Genomic DNA, 18,594 nt, shown 5'->3' on the forward strand with positions numbered 1-18,594 from the left:
AGCCAGGTGAAACCAGACGGCTAAACTGCCAAACCTTTTAGAGGAAAATGGTCTCAGGCACTTTTTTTGGGCTGCGTGTGTATGGCCAACAGGGTGAGTCTCTTAAAAACGCTGAGAACAAAACCAAGAGAGGTGCTTCAAGGGGACACTGCCTGCATCCCCACCAGAATTTACTCTTTGGAGAAGCATAGCAAGGCTCTACGGTTACAGAGTTTGTCCAAAGAAGCCACAGGATAGTCAGGACACCCCAATTTGTGCTTGGGAGGGGAGTGCACTCAGGACAGCAGGTGAGCAAGGTTTGGGGGCTGGGACCAGGTCTTGCAGTTTACAGGGGGATGAACGCTTCACGCGCGGCAAGTGCCCGGTGTTCACATGGTTCAACCAGCAGGCTTCTTCCTGGCCCTTCCCTTGCAGCAGTTCGCCCCTCCTGACAGTCACCTCTGCCATGGGAGTCCTCAACCTGGACAGCCGCCTCCTGCATCAGATCCAGCTCCTTGTGAGGCAGAGGCTTGCTCAGCCCAATCCTTTATTCAGAGCCTACATCTCCTCTAACAGTTCTCAGAGTTGCATTTCTCTATATAGAAAAGGTATGTTTTGTTTCTACAGCATCTGTCAAGGCTCTGAAGTCCAGACAATGTATCACCTGAAACAGTCACACCTGCCCGTGTGCCATTTGCTTTATATTGCTAGCACTCCTAAGGCCCCACACCAGTGTTCTCGATGAAAGCCTCTGGCATTGTGTCTAGTCTGTACAGATGAAATAACCAAATACCTGTCCTGAGGAAAATCACTACCCTTTACCCTTCAGTTTTTGCTGGCTTCTGGAGACTTGGACCTTCCTCCTTCCATGTATAAATGACCCCCAACGGACTGCTTTCCAGGCTTCTTGCCGAATCTGATACAGGGCTCTTTCTTAAAAGGAATGGGTTTTATTGAGAATGCATGGTCTCTGCTGGAGAATAGGAGTAACCGGAGAACGAGGGGCAAGGACTGCTTTAGTTGGCGGTCAGTATCGATGATTGTTATTTGAGAAATACCCCCGAATTGAAATCCTGACCACCATCCTGGCCCAGATTCCTTAGAAACAGGACCCACAGGTTCCTGCTGGCCTTTCATCTCTTTATTTGAGGGAGAGGGAAAGAACGAGTGTGCACAAGCAGGGCAGCGGGAGAGGGAGAAGCAGGGCCCCGCTGAGCAGGGAACCCGATGTGGGGCTCAATCCCAGGACCTCAAAATAATGACCTGAGCTGAAGTCAGATGTTTGCCTGAGCCACCCAGGCGTCCCACTTGGCCTTTCAAAGAAGACACAAGATGCAGTTAAGAAGGTTTATTACTCTTACGCAAGTGAAAACTTGGAGCTCTGATTTACAGGCTGAGGAGGTGTGCGGTTACGCACATTCGTTTCCATCGTTCTACACTGTTACTGGCTAATGGCCAACACCGACTTTTTGTGAGCAGCGCCATCACTACTACTGAGTCAGGCTGCAAAGCTTGTCGTCAGACTGAAACTTGGCTGTTCTCCAGTGGTTTGTATGAACAGTTTATCCATGTGAATAGTGGAGGCCGTAAAGTCTTGACAATACAAATACCAAGGTGCAGAATGATAATCCCATTGAGGGTAAAATACAGAACCAGGCAGGATAGCTAGCTTTATTTCTCATTCTGTGCATTTCTTATTCCAGATACATGCAATTTGCTTGCTCTCCATCAGTTTTTAAACTTAATGTGCATGTCCAAAATTTGCAATAAATAGATGCATCGGTATAAATGAAAGGCCACTTTTAAATTCTTGGGTAAAAAAACAACTTCTAAAGTTTTGCAAAGGTCTATCAGAATTTATCATCTATTATGTTCTCCCTGTCACTGTAGGTCAGATCATAGTACGTAACCAGTAAGTCTGAAGGCTTGACTTTTTTCAATTTATGATTACATTGGATTTCTTGTAAGGATATGCAGATATTTTATCAGCTTGTGACATACCAGGGGATACATGAATATTCAGGGTTCCACACTACTATATAATGCTGCATTTCTTGGTTTTATTTGAAACAATGCATATTTTTAGCATTTTATAGTAGGATTTTACACTCATCATTTACACAAATTACAAGGTTCTGCTTCAAGTCTTTAAAAAAATTTTTAAAAATTCAGCCCATGTGCAGCACAAGAATATGCAAAACTACTTTACATTATACACACTTTTTATCAAAGGAGATACAAAATTCTGGCTTGTAGTTTTAGACAAATACAAGAAGCTTCAAACTAGACACAAAGGGTTAACATTAATTCTCAAATATAAGTCTGCACTTTGTGTTGTATTTCTCTGAGATGTGAATATCAAATTCCTAAGGGATTTAACTTTTTCCTTTTTTCAAAGGAAAACTGACAAATGTCCCTTAAGTCCCGCCCCATCATCTCAATCTTTTCATCTTCCTACTCTCCCTTCCCTTAGTGCCAGACGCTTGCCTCGGATTAATGAACCAGGGGGGCCATTTACATACACCTGTGGACCAAATCCTTTTAGCTAAACTCCTCTCCTGCAAAAAAAATCGAAGCAGCCGCAAACAGATGCAAATGGTTCTGCTACATTATGTTATAAATATGACTTAACACTAGGTAATCTAGTCAGCTGTGACTCTGAGTAATCAAAAGGAGTTGAAAAGGTCCCTACCAGTGTGCTTATTGGTGACAGATGAGTGGCCTTAAGAATCAAGATGTCTGATGCTAAGAGCACTTTAAAATCTTTCTAAATATACATGTCCACTGTTTGCTTGAGGGACTTCTCTGATGCTTATGCATAGATACTCTTTTTCAGCATGTTGGAGGCAATATTTTATACTTTCCTTCTAAAGGGTTATGAAGAGGCAACAAGAAGAGTGAGGGCTTTTCTTGCCCTTTTCAAAGGTATTTGTCACTTGTATCCACTGTTCCCTAACCGTCATCTGATACCTCAATGTGTGTACATGCATATTTGAAAGAATTACCCATCTTTCACTGAGTCAATATACAGCCAACTCTTGATTATCTATGAGATAAGTGACATTTCCTGCTAGCAAATTTCACATTTAACATAGTAATTATTTTCTGACATAGCTCACGTTTGCTGTTTTACATCCCTTGTAGACTACAGCCTCCTAAGACCAAGTTCTAATGCAAGTGTCATTTATGTCTTCTGACCCTCACTAGGAATGTGCAAGGAACCGAGTGAGCACATTCAGTGAGGGCTTGGGAAAGAGCCTCAAGTACAGAATGGGGGGCAGCTCCAACTCTGAGCATGAAAAAGGACAAAGTTCAAGTTCCTCCTGATTAGCTCTTGCAATATACTTGGTTTCATTAAGTTTGTGATTTAAATTATGACTGCAAAACCTGAAACCCGAGGCATAGTCACTATTTTATATAGATAATGGAGAGTTGACTGTAATCATGTTATTCATGACTTTAGCCCTTTACATAAAAAGAAACACAAGAAAACATAATATGGTAAAGAGATTAAAAAAGACTACCATATGACATCTAGAAGCATTTATTTTATGCAAAAAACTTAAATATGAGTATGTGTACACAAAAAGTGCACACATTACCTATGCTGAACAATGCCAAGAAACAATATATTGATGCAACAGTTGTCTTCTAAAATAAACATAAAAACTGAGCCCAGACCGGCAGACAAAAGCAAAATACTTATTTCCCATCAGCACAATGCTGAAGCTTGATAGCCACCCTAAACACCTCCAACTTTCCTTACAAAGCTGCCAAAGTCCAACTATTTAAAAAAATTGACTTTTTCTTTACATCAATAATAAAAATCTGGTGACAAACATTATAAAACCAAATGCTGGGCAGTCTTTACTCCTTTAAAATTCCAAATATTCCAACATAATCACAGGAGTAAAAACCATTTTAAAGTGATATGCTTTATGAAACAAACAACAATATGTACATTTATTGCAAATTATATTAAACTAAAATGGAGGGGAAATCAAAATATGAAGTGATATGAAATCAATAATAATTTTAATTATTTTCTCACTCTGATAAAAATCAGAAAGCAACATTTATAAAATTGCCACCACATCACTTTTCATAGCAGGGAACTGAAATCTGTACATCTCATTTTTGCAGAAAAGTAGGCAGGCAGAAAGAATTATACATAAAAGTTTCCAAAAGGAAAAACAAAGAAATATTTAATCTGATCTCTTTTCTTCTAAAAAATTAATTCAGTAGACTTCTTTTTTTTGTTTGTTTGTTTGTTTGTTTGTTTTCTGTGTAACATGGGAATTCCTGGCTCTAAAATTGATGACTTTTCAGTGTCAGTGTAAGGACATCCTGTTACTTTCTTTAAAATAAAAACTGCAGCATGGAAATCAATGGTGGATTATGCCTTTAAACTCCAGATATGCAGGAACTGGAACCAAGTGTTAAGCAATTTGCTTAATTATTGACTTTTCCTAAGAAAAGTCTAGGGGAAGGGAAGAATAGAGTTGCTTTAGCCTCTCTCTCAAGAGTTTCTGCTGTACATTTCCATCAAAGGACTTGTGGTCAATTGAAAAGGAAGTAATAGCTTCTTTCAGTTTTCAAGGCAGAAAGTGTGTTCTGAAGTTAACTTCATCTTCTGTTTAGGGACATTTTGAATCCAAGTTTTTGCAGAAGCTGGAGCCTGCTTCTGTTTGGCTTTCATTTTCTCCCTTTGCAAATGAGTTTTCTTTTTACCTTGGGGAGGGGAGTAGAAGAAAGCAAAGTTAGAAAAGACATAAACAGGAAAACACACCAAACCAGAATTACTTCATTTCTATAGTTATTATCTAAAAATCTCAAAATTATTTTCCCATTTTTCATCTGAGACCTTGTTTTAAGGAATCCTTCTCTAAACTATATAAACACAAAATACCAATGAAGAGAGAAGTTTTTATTTTCAGCCATTAGGTGCTGCTACCCAATGGCAGATTTGCTTACAAAAAAAAAAAAAAACCAATAAAAGCTATTTATTTGAAATAACTGTAATTTGTCATTAGTATTATTTCAAAATTGTATTACAGAAAAAAAGTTACCGGGCACCTTTTTTAAACATTTTTTTTTTTTTTAATTTTTAGATTTTATTTATTTATTTGAGAGTGAGACAATGAGAGAGAGCATGAGAGGGCAGAAGGTCAAAGGGAGAAGCAGACTCCCTGTGGAACTGGGAGCCTGATTCAGGACTCGAACCTGGGACTCCAGGATCATGATGTGACCGAAGGCAATTGCCTAACCAACTGAGCCACCCAAGCGCCCTAGTGGGCACTATTTATAAGCAGCAAAAGAAGTTCTGATTTCCGAACTGGGTAAACACATCCATCTTATTTATTTTTTAAAAAGATTTTATGTATTTGAGAGAGTGCCTGAGCAGAGGGAGGAGCAGGTGCAGAGGGAGAAGCAGACTCCCCACGGAGCACGGAGCCTGATGTGGGGCTGGATTCCAGAGCCATGAGATCATGACCTGAGCCGAAGTCAGACACTCAACCAACCGAGCCACCCAGGGGCTCCCCAAACACATGCATTTCAGTATACCAAGAACAAAACCAACCAACCAACCAAATAAAAAAACAAGGAGGAAAATTTAGAGGCATCAAATGCCCACTGGTCCCATTTCCCCAGTAAGGAGAGAGAGTCTAATTTCTCGAAGTATGAGCATGGGGGGATATGGTCTCTCTTCTCTCACCTAACTCCTCTTTGGGAGGAGAAAGAACCCATCTAATAGTTGAGAGGTGAGGGGTGGGAGAAACTAAGCGTGCTGGGCTTGTCCTCTCCTAGATTTGGTTTCTTTTGCCTCCAAAAGAGGCATTCAGGTCTGCCTGTGGTGGTTCAATGTAGAGGCAAGCCATTGTTAGCTACCTGGCCTGTCATTTCTCCATCTTTCCTCAGCCATATCAGTATTAAAACTGGGTCTCCTTTGCAACAATTCCAAACTTGGCAGAAAGGTAAGGAAGTTGTTTACTTGTATTCCACTACATATGGAATCTTATGGAATCATATTACTAAGATGTCAGTGCTTAAAAAACAACCTAAGTGATTAAGATTCTTAAGAAGACTTAATTTGGGGTGCCTGGGTGGCTCAGTGGGTTAAGCTGCTGCCTTCAGCTCAGGTCATGATCTCAGGGTGCTGGGATCGAGTCCCGCATCGGGCTCTCTGCTCAGCAGGGAGCCTGCTTCCCTCTCTCTCTCTCTGCCTGCCTCTCCATCTACTTGTGATTTCTCTCTGTCAAATAAATAAATAAAATCTAAAAAAAAAAAAAAAAGACTTAATTTGTTATAATATATAAAACAGATTTAATGTTCTATCAAAAAATCTTCCAGAAGCTGCCCGCTGCACCTTCAGGAAGCTTCCCTTTACCAGCTCTGAGTTCTCAGTATCTTCCTGGGCGCTCTCACAGACTTACATGATCCAGATCACTGGAAGAATTCCATGCACTTGATACTATGTCCCAAAGTGAACTGTCATCATATCCAAGCACCTGGCTTCTAAGAAATGTCTTATTATTTTGATAAAAATTCACCTATTACTGCAAAAGTATTCATATCTAAGTGGTTGTGTAACTCATGAGTATACATACTTAGGGGTTACTATGATTTTAAGATACGAACCCAGGTAATGACAGGAAACTTTCTTAATACCCAAATGAGCAGAGGAAGTAGGAAATTCTTTGCTTTAAAAAAAAAAAAATCCGGGGCGCCTGGGTGGCTCAGTGGGTTAAGCCGCTGCCTTCGGCTCAGGTCATGGTCTCAGGGTCCTGGGATCGAGTCCCGCATCTGGCTCTCTGCTCGGCAGGGAGCCTGCTTCCTCCTCTCTCTCTCTCTGCCTGCCTCTCTGCCTATTTGTGATCTCTCTCTGTCAAATAAATAAATAAAATCTTTAAAAAAAAAAAAAATCCAAGATTCTTGAACACTTCTCCACTAAGCATGCTAAGCAAAACATACTCATCCCAAAGCAGGGAAAACTACAGTCTATTTTCCTATAGATAATTTCTTTATATTTAGTTTCTTCGGAAGTCCCAAATTTAAGGACTGTTTCTCCACTAGTATCTCCTGATAGTCTCTTCCTTGTGGAAGAATTTAGCCCTGGGGTGCCTGGGTGGCTCAGCCACTAGGCATCTGCGTTTGGCTCTGGTCATGGCCCCAGGGTTCTGGGATCCAGCCCCGAGTCAGGCTCCCTGCTCAAGGGGAAGCCTCCTTCTCCCTCTCCCCGCACCCTCCCCACCCCCGCCGCTTGTGTTCCCTCTCTCCCTGTCAAACAAATAAATAAAATCTTAAAAAAAAAATAATTTAGCCTTAAGTGTAAGCAAAGCATACTGAAGAATCAACAGACCTATAAAAATACATTTTCAGCGCAAAATATTTGGACTGTTTGCTGTCTGGATAACAGCTCAAAAACAAAGAAAAAACAAGTAAACTTAGTAACTGAAACGCTGATCTACCCTTCACCCAAAACTCAGAAAAACAACATTAATTGTCCAGTTGTCAGATACTGTTTCCTGACCACAATTAAACAAATGGCTAATTATTATGAATGTACAGGATAAATTCCAGGGATTTTCTCAAGGAACAATTCCAAATATAGCCCCAAATACAGACAGGCACATTTACCAGAACGTGCACATGTATACGCAAGCACACATATGCAACAGCTGAGGGAATAATATATTTGCTGCAAAATTCCAAGGGTATCTAAAAATTCTATAGTTAAGTTTACAAGTAAAATGCTCAGCATCAACTTCCAGATTAAAGAAGCAAAATCTAGGCCAGTAAATTTCTGTATATACTATCCATGTTTTGGATAAAGTATCCACCCCTGAATTAATAAATAAATTATACAAGTAGGAATCATACTATAAGTAATTATTATTGACCTAATATTCTCAGGAAGAGGACCGAGTAAGAGGAATTCTAGAGGGTCAGCGCTTGCTACACATTACAAGTGCTGGCGTGGTATTAGAACAGCTCTAGAGGCTACCATTTATCAAGAGTCCTACCGAAGAGTGCTGCAGGATTGAACAGGGTGGCGTACAGAAGTACCTAGACTGTGGCTGGCACATGTTTACTTTTATTTATTAATTTTTAAATAAAGTCTATGCCCAACATGGGGCTTGAACTCATGACCCTGAGATCAAGAGTGGCACGCCCTAGTGAGCCAGCCAGATGCCCCAGTGAGAAGTAGGTTTAATCTTGTAGGAAGGTGGAAGCTACAGTCCCACCATGAAATAAAAATGAAGCCAGTACCTTCAGGATTTTGACCATTTAACATTTCTCCTTAAGCTGAGATGGTTAAAATACCAGCTGAATCACAAATAAGGAACTTTTGACTTGGTGTGCCTACTCTGTCTTTTGGTGGTAACTATACGTTATCTTTTACATCATTACACAGTATCTTAAGAGGAAAAACAGAGTTAGGAATGTTCAGTTATTTCAAAAACGTTTCAAAATACGACAAACTATGAGCGGGGACCAGCACACTGGGGTGCTTACTAAGGGATGCTCCTGGGTCCCAAGTCATGCTCTGTGTGGCACCGGCCAGGTGCCCACAGATAGTCTGTTCAGGTCTCCTTACCTTTAACCTAGGCTTGTACCTGCTTCATACTGACTGTTGGCAAGGCAAGCAGATGTTTAACAATCTTTCCCTATTATTACTATTATTTTATTAATAAATATGCCAAGCCCCACCCCAAATATATTCTGCACATTATTCTACCCATAATGTTCTTAGCGTGGGGTGCTTCCTTTTCTTTAAGTGTGCCGCTTCCAAGAAGCTCTGATCTACTGCTTGGTTTATTCCTCCCTGATGCTAACAAGCAGGGGCTTTTGTTTGCATGAACTCCGAAAGAGGTTAAAAAGATGACGATAGTTGGTCTGTTTGGTTTAACCTGTGGTTATTTTAAATAAAATAGCTTTAGGGGCTCCTGGTCGGCTCAGCTGGAAGAGCATGCGACTGTTGATCGCAAGGTCTTTTTTTTTTTTTTAAAGATTTTATTTATTTATTTGACAGAGAGAAATCACAAGTAGTCGGAGAGGCAGGCAGAGAGGGAAGCAGGCTCCCTGCTGAGCAGAGAGCCCGATGCGGGACTCGATCCCAGGACCCCGAGATCATGACCTGAGCTGAAGGCAGCGGCTTAACCCACTGAGCCACCCAGGCGCCCCTTGATCGCAAGGTCTTAAGTTTGAGCCCCACAATGGGTACAGACATTACTTAAATAAACTTAAAAATAACTAACTAAACTAGCTTTTTTCATAAGAGTTATAAAAATTAACAATGCAAATGGACTCCATTATGGAAACTATTACACTTATGAACTACATTAGCTATTTAAGGTACACAAGAAAATAAAGTATAGAAGTATTTTCCTTTCTTTTTTTTCCCCCCATATTTTATTTATTTGACAGAGAGACAGCGAGAGAGAGGGAACACAAGCCTGGGAAGAGGGAGAGGGAGAAGCAGGCTTCCCGACGAGCAGGGAGCCCCATGCAGGTCTTGATCCCAGGACCCTGGGATCATGTCCTGAGCTGAAGGCAGATACTTAACAGACTGAGCCACCCAGGTGCCGCTAGAAGTATTTTCAAAGCATTCTGTTACACCAGTTTTGTTTGCATGTATAGTGCCTTAAAAATCAAGACTTAATTTTATTTAAAATACAATTTAGCATGGCAGTTACAAACTCTGGAGGGTTTAATCCTGGTTCCAGTATTTATATAAGCAGAGACCAAAAGCTATGTGGGGTCCCTATACCTGGGTTTCCTGTTCTTTGTGACCTGGGAATAATGGTAGAACTTACCACAAAGAGGTGTTTTAAGGATTTAATAGATTAACAAAGACCTCAGAATTGAGCTTGGCTCATAATCAGTACTATATAAGTGTTGGAGATCATTTTTCTTATGTAGCAATTTTTTTGTTGTAGTAAAATTTATGACTTAAACATTTACCACTTTAACCATTTTTAAGTACAAAGTTCAGTGGCATTAAGTACATTCACAATGTTGTACAATCAAGGCCATTCATTTCTAGAATGTTTTCCTCTTTCCCAAATGAAACTCTGTGTACCCACTGAACACTAGAGCTTACTACTCTCTCATCACCCTGGCGGCCACCACTCCACTTTATGTGTATACGAATGTGATGGCTTGAGGTAGCTCAGACAAAGTGAATCCAACGACATCTGTCTTTTGGGGTATAGCTCATTTCACTTAGCACAATTTCCTGAGGGTTCATCCATGTTATAGGATGTGTTGGAATTTCATTGTTTTATGTAGTAATTAAGAAAATCCTAGGAGTGCCTGGGTGGCTCCGTTGGTTGAGCTCGGGTCATGATCCCAGGGTCCTGGGATCAAACCCCACATCAGGTTCCCTGCTCAGCGGGAAGCCCGCTCTTCCCTCTCCCTCTGCTGCTTCCCCTGCCTGTGCTCTCTGTCAAGTAAATGTATCTTAAAAAAAAAAAAATCCTATACTTTTACTGTAATATTCAGCAGACCAAATGCAAACGTTTTCTGGTCTCTTCTGGAGCTGACATGCTAGGGAAATAAGGGCAAGAACCTTTCCACTTCCAATACATTTGTATCGCCGACACCCACACGATGCCCAGCACTCTTGTCAGTTGAGTATCTGTTAAAAGAACGGATGACGAGTACCAGGAGCAATACGGATGTGCCCACAAGGCATTCAGCTCTACACGAGAGGGGATCATGTGCGGTAGTTTGTGGAGTACGTGAACTTGCACTCAGCAGTTCACCAGGATTCCAGGCTTAAGTGATAAACCTAGAATGGAAGGGCAGACGTGTGTATCAGGTTTAGGAAAAGATAAAAGGAAGCCTGGGAGAAAGTTTCAGAATGTACTTCTATGTTTTGTTAAATCAGTAGCGGACAGTTCGATCACAAGTTTCTGAAATATGTGTGCAAAATATCTGATCTATTCTACCGAGTTAAGCTAGTACAGCGCTGTCAAGTACATCTAATTTAACCACCTAGCTTCACTGAGAATATGAAACAATCACAGAACTCCTGTTTTGGCTAACACACTGCCCCCTGTGACTTACTAGCCAGCATACTCGAGAACTCTAAGGTGTTTTTCCCTCAAGACATTTTTAGATTTTCAAGAAGGCTCAGTGCTATTTTTAAGCAGTCTCTGGCATGGAAGCTGTTTTGTTGGTTTGGTGATGTTGGGGCACATCGTGCAGCAGAAGTAGAGCAGGGGGCTTTACCAGGCGCTAATCAGAGACAAGGTCTGGTGGTTACTGAAAACATTTTCAGGGAGCAAGTAAGTACCCTGGATATTTAGGTTAGAAGGCAAAAAAAGCACAGTGAATGAGAGGTCAGGTCAGGTGGCCCAAGTGGCCTGTGTGTGGTGATCAGTACTAATGGAACGACTAGAAGAGAATTTTAGAAACCCTTCAGAAAATTCTGGCCATCTTAAAGAAACTATTCAACTTCTGTGTAACTGGAAAGTGTATTAAGGGGTAGAGAAACTAGAATTCCAAACCATGTTTACAAAAATGACTGAGCCCTTATTCTGTGAAGGGCACTTGGTTAAGTGCTTTATATTTATTGATCCACTTAATTCCTAAGACAGTCCTTTGAAGAAGGTATTATTTATTATACTTCTTTTTTTAAGATTTTATTTATTTATTTGACAAAGAGAGATCACAAGTAGGCAGAGAGGCAGGCAGAGAGAGAGGAGGAAGCAGGCTCCCCGCTGAGCAGAGCCCAACGTGGGGCTCAATCCCAGGACCCTGGGATTATGACCTGAGCCAAAGGCAGAGGCTTTAACCCACTGAGCCACCCAGGTGCCCCTATACTTTCTTTTTTAAGATTTAAAAATTTTTTATTTATCTGACAGAGAGAAACAAGGGAGGCAACACAAGCGGGAGGAGTGGGAGAGAGAGAACAGGCTTTCCGGTGAGCCAGGAGCTTGATGTAGGGCTCGATCCCAGGACCCTGGGATCATGACCTGAGCCAAAGACAGATGCTTACTCGACTGAGCCACCCAGGTGCCCCTATTTATTATACTGTCTTACTGATGACAAAGAGGAGGCTGAGGTCAAATATGATGTTCTAGGTCGAAGATTTAGATCTTTAGTCCATAACACTAGAAGTGAGTAGGAGAAACATGCATTACTTAGATCAGGTTTGGGCCTGGGTCTGCTCCCATGGGATATTGTAAAAGGTAGCTTGAGACACTTAAAATGTAAGAAAATTTAACATGAATAGTAATTTAAAAAATGTACTTGTTAATACATACGCTTCAGGCAACACTGTGATAGCTGGTAGGATCATCCTAAGATGATCAAGATTGTCTCTTTCCTACAAAGAATTTAGATGCTTTCAATTTCATTCAAGGGGAGATGAACAGTACAGATACACAAAGAAAAAAGAAGGGGATAGGGCTAAGTTCTAACTGTAGGCCAAGTCTGAAAGGAGCCAACTTCTAGATCTGCTGGTGGAACACCACCATTACAGGACGGAGAAACTGAAGATCCAGCCCAAGAAGCCCAAGAATGATCAAAGAGGAGTAGCTGTGAGGTGGTTTCACTGGAGAGTGGGGAAAAGAGGTAAACTGCTGACTTGTATTAAAATTAACTCTAACAAGTAGAATTCAAGAGTAGGATATACCTGTATGTGTGCTATGACTTTTGTCTTCTCCATTCTGAGACCCTCCCCCTTTTATTTTTTTTTAAGATTTTTTTTTTCGAGGCCCTGTAATTGAAATGAGTCCACTTTAAATCCTTTAAGGAGGATCCATTGGAGGGCAAGTCTGGTGCCAGCAGCCGCGGTAATTCCAGCTCCAATAGCGTATATTAAAGTTGCTGCAGTTAAAAAGCTCGGAGTTGGGGGCACCTGGGTGGCTCAGTGGGTTAAAGCCTGCGCCTTCGGCTCAGGTCATGATCCTGGGGTCCTGGGATCGAGCCCCACATTGGGCTCTCTGCTCAGCGGGGAGCCTGCTCCCCCCCGCCTCCTGCCTGCCTCTCTGCCTATTTGTGATCTCTGTCTGTCACATAAATGAATAAAATATTAAAAAAAAAAAAAAAAAAAAAAAGCTCGTAGTTGATCTTGGGAGCGGGTGGGCGGTCCGCGGTGAGGCGAGCCTCCGCCCGTCCCTGCCCCTTGCCTCTCTGTGCCCCCTCGATGCTCTTAGCTGAGTGTCCCGCGGGGCCTGAAGTGTTTACTTTGAAAAAATTAACAGTGTTCAAAGCAGGCCCAAGCCGCCTGGATACCGCAGCTAGGAATAATGGAATAGGAATAACGCCTCTATTTTGTTGGTTTTCGGAACTTTTTAAAAAGATTTTTAAAAATTTATTTACCTGACAGAGATCACAAGTAGGCAGAGGCAGGCAGAGAGAGGGGGAAGCAGATTCCCTGCTGAGCACAGAGTCCGATGCAGGGCTTGATCCCAGGACCCCAGGATCATGACCTGAGCTGAAGGCAGAGGCTTTAACCCACTGAGCCATCCAGGCGCCCCAAGACTCGCACTTTTATTTTTAAAGATTTTATTTATTTGACAGAGAGAAATCACAAGTAGACGGAGAGGCAGGCAGAGAGAGAGAGAGGGAAGCAGGCTCCCTGCTGAGCAGAGAGCCCGATGTGGGGCTCGATCCCAGGACCCTGAGATCATGACCTGAGCCAAAGGCAGCGGCTTAACCCACTGAGCCACCCAGGCACCCCCCAAGACTCGCACTTTTTAAAAAAGAATTTATTTGTTTGACAAAGAGCAAGAGTGCAGAAGCACGAGTCTGACTTGGGACTCGATCCCAAGACCTCAGTATCATGACCTGAGACGAAGGCAGACACATAACTAAGCTACCTAAGTGCCCCATCCTGAGACCTTTTTACCCAAAGGCAGCCCTTTAAATGAAGGAAAGCCCATGTAACTATGTGAAAGATACTGAGCAAAATTTAGTACTGTCCTTGCTAGTAAGCAGAAATGCAAAACATGATATCCTAATTAAAAATTAACCAAAAGAAACAAGATCTCTCTTCAAACTGGCATCCTGGAGGTTATGAGATCAAAACCAACGCCATCATAACCTACTCAGGAAACAAAGGGCAGTTTGCAGACCCAAATGCCTCGGAGTTTGGGGTAACTGGAACATGCTAAAAAGAAAACAAAACGTCTCAATGCGGTCCAGACAGTATGGCCCCCATTACCTTTGTAAGTCAATCTGTCTCTCTGCTGGTGCTGCCTTTTTGGCTCCGTCTTGCAGTTTCGGTGCTTTGGCATTGCCGGCTTCCAGACCCCCGGGGCTGTCCTGACTGACCGCCGCTCTCTTTCTTCCTTTGCCCAGAGGTTTGTTTATGTCGTCATTTTTGGTTGCATTGCCCTGAGATTCAGACTTGGGTCGGCGTCCTCTCCTGGGTTTGGAAGGGGCAGGTGGTCCTGATTCATCTACTTTCTCATCTGTTTTTTGCTGGATGTTCTCTGCGCCAGCTGCTGCTACATTTCTTTTCTTTCCTCGGTCACTGCTGATATTGCCCTGGGTGGTCTGATCAGAAATGATCTCCTAAAAGAGCACAAAACAATTCTATAAACATAAATTCCTTAAATATCAAGATCTGTACTGGAATGAATTATTTTGAAAGTATTATCGAGGACCGGGAATTCCAAGGCTTCTAATAAACTCCTTAAGGAAGTTATGTTAAGTTTATGTGTTTACACACGTAAAAATGGTAAGACAAGAAAAAAAGTAATACATTACTTTTTAAAAGGAACAAAGTGCATTTAAAATCATGCACATGACTGTATTTACACATTTATGCATATTATGTACATGTGCATATGTCTGAAGAACTCATTAAAAGGCAAATGAAAGAAGAAACCCATTGGTTAGCCACGGGTATGAGGAAAAAGAAGACTCCTTCCGGACAACACAGGCGGCACCTCTTGCCTGAATCCATGGGCTCGGTCTTGCTTCTTTTAACCACTTCCTTCCCTCATCCTTCATATTACAATCCAATCTCCCTCACACAGTAAATAACAGGAGAGTATGTCCTGATTTTTTTTCCCCTTTAGAGATGGAGCGGGGCAGTAGCAAAGGGAGAGAGAATCTTAAGCAGGTTCCACATCCAGTGCAGAGTCCAGTGTGGGCCTTGACATCCCCTCCGAGATCTTTTTTTTTTTTTTTTAAAGATTTTATTTATTTATTTGACAGACAGAGATCACAAGGAGGCAGAGAGAGAGGGGGGAAGCAGGCTCCCCGCTGAGCCGAGAGCCCGATGCGGGGCTCGATCCCAGGACCCTGAGATCATGACCTGAGCCGAAGGCAGCGGCTTTAACCCACTGAGCCACCCAGGTGCCCCCCCTCCGAGATCTTGACCTGAGCCAAAATCAAGAGTTGGATGCTTAACTGACTGAGCTATCCAGGCGCCTCAAGAATGTCCTGATTTGTAACACCCATATCTAGTTTGCTGGATTATTTTTATACACATAGTAAATTGGTTTATGCATTAATCTCTTTGAAAAATTGGTCAGCAAGAAACTCTCTCTTAGATCTTTCTCTTCCTTTAGTATACCAATGGGACAGTTTTTTGAGCCTAGAAGACTGAGGATTCAGACTTGGGAAAGAAATGACAACATTAACTTATGGGAGACCTGACTGGGAGATAATTAAGTTTTGTCAAAATACAACTTCTGTGTGTTCAGATCTGTATCGAAATTTTTTAAAACTTTCTTTGGGGGGGGCGCCTGGGTGGCTCAGTAGGTTAAAGTCTCTGCCTTCAGCTCAGGTCATGATCCCAGGGTTCTGGGATCCAGTCCCGCACCGGGCTCTCTGCTCAGCGGGGAGCCTGCCCCCCCCGGCTCTGCTGCCTGCCTCTCTGCCCACTTATGAACTATCTGTCAAATAAATAAATAAAATCTTAAAAAAAAAAACCCCAAACAAAAAACAAAACAAAAAAAATCAACAACATCAACCGCCCCCCCCCCCAAAACAAAAAAAAATAACCAACATTCTTTGGAAGGGTGCCTGGCTGGGTCATTTGTTAAGCCTCTGCCTTTGGCTCAGGTCATGATCCTGGGATTCTGGGGCTGAGCCTGCTTCTCCCTCTCACACTCCTCCTGCTTGTATTCCCTCTCCCGCTGTGTCTCCCTCTGTCAAATAAATGAATGAAATCTTTAAAAATAAAAACATTCTTTGGAGGGGCGCCTGGGTGGTTCAGTTGTTTAAGTGTCTGCCTTCAGCTCAGGTCATGATCTCAGGGTCCTGGGATCGAGCCCAACATCAGGCTCCCTGAGCCCCTCACCCTGTTTCTGCTTTCTCTCTCTCAAATAAATTAATGGAATCTATAAAAAAAAATAAAATAAAATTCTTAGGAAGCATGAAAAAGTTAAAATAAGGGTTTAGAATAGTATTATAGATTAATCATAAATCATAAACAATTTGGCTTCTCAAAAATTAGAATTTAAATATCCCATTTATCTTGTATTAAAGTATTACTGACATATAATATTAATTTATATCTTACATAGAATTTTAGATCATAGGCTAGAAAAATTATAGTCTTTGTGCCAGATAAACATTTTTATCCCTCATACCACCCCTTTCTACAAGTTAAGTATGTTTAAATGGATGCCTGTGGCAATATGCATCATTGCATCTAAGTTTGTTTACATCAAGACTGTTTAATTCTATACAAGAATCCCACAATATTCAAGTCTACTGGCTTCTGAATTCCAAGAGTTTTGGCAGTGAGACACTCCCTGTTATCTGAATCTACTGATACACCGAATTTCAGATAACACAGCACGAGGCTGAATAGTGAAAGACTGACTAAGAAAGTAACCTCATCTGTTCAGTTTGAATTCACATAGTAAGTATGAAGAGTTCAGCTCTTGGGGAATAACTGTACAGTCTTGTATTTTATGTACCCCAAGGCAACTCCTAAAACATTTGATGAATACTATAAATATATGGTGGGCAATAAAAAGATAAATATGTTGAGAATATGATTCTGTAGGAAAAGAAGTAATAGTATTCCCATGCCATTGCTACTGAGGTAAGTGACCAGTTTCATTCTACAGTTAAACGGAAGCTTAGAGAAGTCAAGCAACCTGTCTAAGTAAACACACAGCCAAAGAGTGGCAGAGCCGGGACTGAGACTCAGGTCTGATTCTTACCGTTGTTTTTCTCCTGCCACAATACTGTTAAGAAAATCGGGTGCCAGTTATAAGGTCAGCAATAAAGAATGTAGCCATTAAACAAAAACTCAAGTACATTTTAAAAGGTTACTCGTAAATTTAACTTTCAAAAATTATAACAGAAATAAAAACAGGATACACATGCCTTATAGGAGTCAATAAACTTTGAAAGCTCTCAAAAACTCTGAATTCCTAGTATTTCCAGTTCTGGGCGCAGCAGTGTGGCAGAAGGACACAGGAAGCACAGTGAAAGCACGGCAAGAGGCCGTGTACGCCAATGGAGACTACGCAGTACGGTCACTGGTCAAGTGGGGGCTTCTTAACGTCTACCATGAAACTGATAATCTCTGCGAGAAATCCATTTGTTAAATTTTAAAAATTTACCTTATTCTTTACTGGGTCAATATTCTTCACAGGTGTGACAGAAATAATTCTCACAGGGTTCTCTTCATTTTCACTAACTCCAGTTTCTACTGCCTCTGAACTCTGTTCCCTGTTGAAGAAAAATAAACCAAAGCTTCTTTATTTCACATGGACAGAGAGCCTACCCTTTCACTAACCAATGAGGAAACAAGCATAGGCTAATTTAGAAGCCCAGCCAAATGACGCAACATTAGCAAGATTCTGATATTCTGTGGTTATAGACCACTGCTGTATTATATCATGTTACTGATTCTCTTTAACCTTACTAACGTAAGACACAAATGACTGCCTAAAACCAACAGACAGCTGTTTAGAAACAAAATCATGTAACTGTTCTAAGAATTTCTCTTGGGGGTAAGAAACCCTTCAACAAAGTAAAAATACAGTGATTGGTGTATTATGAACAGTGCATACATAGTTGTGTTGTCTCTAGTGTGTGTGTTTTTTATTTTTTTAAAAGATTTTATTTATTTATTTATTTAAAAGATTTTATATATTTATTTGAGAGAGAGACAGTGAGAGAGAGCATGAGCGAGGAGAAGGTCAGAAAGAGAAGCAGACTCCCCATGGAGCTGGGAGCCCGATGTGGGACTCGATCCCGAGACTCCAGGATCCTGACCTGAAACGAAGGCAGTCGTCCAGCCAACCGAGCCACCCAGGCATCCCTTAAAATTTTATTTTTAAGTAACCTCTAGGCCCAAAGTGGGGCTTGAACTCCAAATCCTGAGATCAAGAGTTGCATGTTCCACTGGGCCCGCCAGGTGCCCCTCCAGTCTGTGTTGTTATGCTCTGCAAGGAAGAAGGCTGGAAGAAGAGGTTGCAGGGGAGGAGTTTTGAGACCCACCATTTCTGTAAACTGTAGACATTCCATGTTATTTTATTTTATATTTGGGGTTCTACATCTAAGAATGTTTAAAACAAAACCAACTGAGTTTATAATTAAAATTTCATGAGTAAGAATAAAAATCTATAGGGGCGCCTGGGTGGCTCACCGGGTTAAAGCCTCTGCTTTCAGCTCAGGTCATGG

The 18,594-nt window shown here is 41.5% G+C and overlaps 1 protein-coding gene across 2 annotated transcripts in view; it reads right to left on the reverse strand.

Moving 5' to 3' along the window:
- Positions 1–2,019: 2,019 nt before the first annotated feature.
- PDS5A (PDS5 cohesin associated factor A) overlaps positions 2,020–18,594 on the reverse strand; it is a 143,060-nt gene continuing 126,485 nt past the window's right edge. For both annotated transcript variants that reach the window (XM_004764023.2, XM_004764024.3), the window contains exons 31-33: positions 17,529–17,637; positions 14,159–14,511; positions 2,020–4,710 (exon numbers count right to left, since the gene is read on the reverse strand). In XM_004764023.2, the coding sequence (XP_004764080.1) occupies positions 4,707–4,710; positions 14,159–14,511; positions 17,529–17,637 (466 nt within the window). In that variant the 3' untranslated portion in view covers positions 2,020–4,706. The remainder of the gene's footprint in view (positions 4,711–14,158; positions 14,512–17,528; positions 17,638–18,594) is intronic.

This window comes from Mustela putorius, unplaced genomic scaffold (assembly GCF_011764305.1).
Source record: "Mustela putorius furo isolate JIRA1106 unplaced genomic scaffold, ASM1176430v1.1 tig00000083_pilon_pilon_pilon, whole genome shotgun sequence".
Taxonomy (NCBI): domain Eukaryota; kingdom Metazoa; phylum Chordata; class Mammalia; order Carnivora; family Mustelidae; genus Mustela; species Mustela putorius.